At 43.0% G+C, this 1,869-nt stretch overlaps 1 protein-coding gene across 1 annotated transcript in view; it reads left to right on the top strand.

The window, feature by feature from the left end:
• The window catches only part of LOC108793338 (ES1 protein homolog, mitochondrial-like), a 3,520-nt gene extending 2,992 nt beyond the window's left edge, over window positions 1-528 (top strand). Inside the window, exon 4 of the mRNA XM_018564252.1 lies at window positions 321-528. Coding sequence (XP_018419754.1) covers window positions 321-513 — 193 coding nt within the window. The 3' untranslated portion in view covers window positions 514-528. The remainder of the gene's footprint in view (window positions 1-320) is intronic.
• The last annotated feature ends 1,341 nt before the right edge of the window (window positions 529-1,869 follow it).

The following is a 1,869-nucleotide window of genomic DNA, read 5'->3' as shown; positions in this document are numbered from 1 at the left end:
AAGAATTTTTTTTATATATTTTTTTTAATTTCCACATGGTTTGCACAAGAAAATAGGTTTGCCTTCTTATTTTCCCTCGTAATACAATAAAGTATAATGCAGACTATTCCCAGACCAGTAGGCCCATAGGTGAAATGTTAAAAATTGCTCTGGTCAATAAAGAGTATACAAGTGCTAGAGCTGAAGGGGGTTCATGTCATGTAAGGCATTTTGTAAGCTTTTCATCTTATAAAACCTTGTCACGTTATTTTAAATTAATTAATTTAAAATAATATATGTGTATGTAATTTCTCACATTTCCACTCTGCTGTCCTCTCTAGGTGGCCTCACGCTGGTACCGCCGGAACCATTAAAGAACTTGGCTGTAAACACATCAACAAGGAGGTGAATGAAGTCCATGTGGACGCCAAGAATAAACTGGTCACCACCTGCGCCTTCATGAGCAACAGCCCCCTGCATGAGATCTTCGATGGGGTCGGGGAGATGGTGACGGCTCTTCTGGGGCTTCTATGACTTCAGCAGGAAGCAGAGAGCTGAAAACGTTGCTGATTTGTTAGTGTTTTGTAACCTGTTCAGTATATTTGTGTAACTTGAAGTAAAAGTGATATTTATTATCTCGGTCTGCCATCGTTTCACTGAGCGCTTCCCAAGATGAGGGAGGAATTGGGACGGTAAATGGATGTAATGTATACAATTCCTTTTGCTGGTGGTGCACGCCAAGGGGGGAGATGACGCTTTTACTCGCCGACGTTTGGCTAGCATTCATTGGGACACTCCCATCGGATCTGGTGTTTGAGAATCTCCTGATTGGCTATCAACGTATTCCCCGGAACTTGAGCCATTCCATGGTACCTGGCTAATGGCTGCCACGGAGACGATACATTGTGTCCAATGACAACAGACTGAATCATCACCGTATAATATAATAATTAGAATCACTGCTAAAAATACCTTGAATGACTTGTAGAGCCCCATTTGCTTCAGCCAGGGGCGCCCCTAGTGGTTTTGTCGGGTGGTGCATGCTAACTGGAGGGGACGCCAGCCAGAGCATCACACTAGGCTCCTGGCAACTCATCGGGATGCCAGCCGGCGCGTCCAAGGTTGCTAATAGCTGGGAAGAGAGCGGAGTATGACTCTTACACATCTCTCTGCCCCAGCTCTTGGCAACCTGGGGTGCTCTGCCCGGACTGTGCATGTGTGGGTGACAACGCATGAAAAGAATACATCTACATGGGGGACAGTATGGAAGATTTTGATGTTGAATGCCATGAGTAAGCCCCATGGAAGGCCTGATGCTGCCAAGTTGCAGTAGAGTTTTTTTTTTACTTCCACTTTAAAACTGCACCATCATTGCACAATGACCCTGAACCAGGCTGATCACTCCCCCCCTGAACCCCACAATTCATAAGGAACGATCTGATTGGCTACATCCTCTTGTATGGCAGTGGTGATATGATCCTATAGAAATCCTACTTTCCATTCATCAACCAATGTCAAGATGGATTGTCATGGAGTGTAAAGGCTGGTACTTGGCAGCTTCCGAGCCCGAGTCTTGTTATCCGTTCATCAAATAAATCCCAATAATATAATAAAATAAATAATACATCCCAATAATAAATAATATAATACATCCCAGTAACAAAAATAAAATCTCAAATGATTAAATAAATCCCAATAAAGACATGTGTGCAGAGTGCTCTGCGGCAGGTTCCGGTGTAAACCCTGAGAGACAAAAAACAAATAAAACAAATTTTAATGATAAAAACGCACAACTGTATTGTACTTACAAGAAGTCGGTAGTAAAAGGCGTGTAGAAAACAATGGGATGTCAAATCGTCTAGCAGCAGCGGAAGTCTGAAAAGATGTGCA

This window comes from Nanorana parkeri, unplaced genomic scaffold, assembly GCF_000935625.1.
Source record: "Nanorana parkeri isolate BGI_ZX_2015 unplaced genomic scaffold, ASM93562v1 scaffold740, whole genome shotgun sequence".
In the NCBI taxonomy this organism is placed as follows: Eukaryota; Metazoa; Chordata; class Amphibia; order Anura; family Dicroglossidae; genus Nanorana; species Nanorana parkeri.
This window is presented reverse-complemented; position numbering and strand designations above follow the sequence as displayed.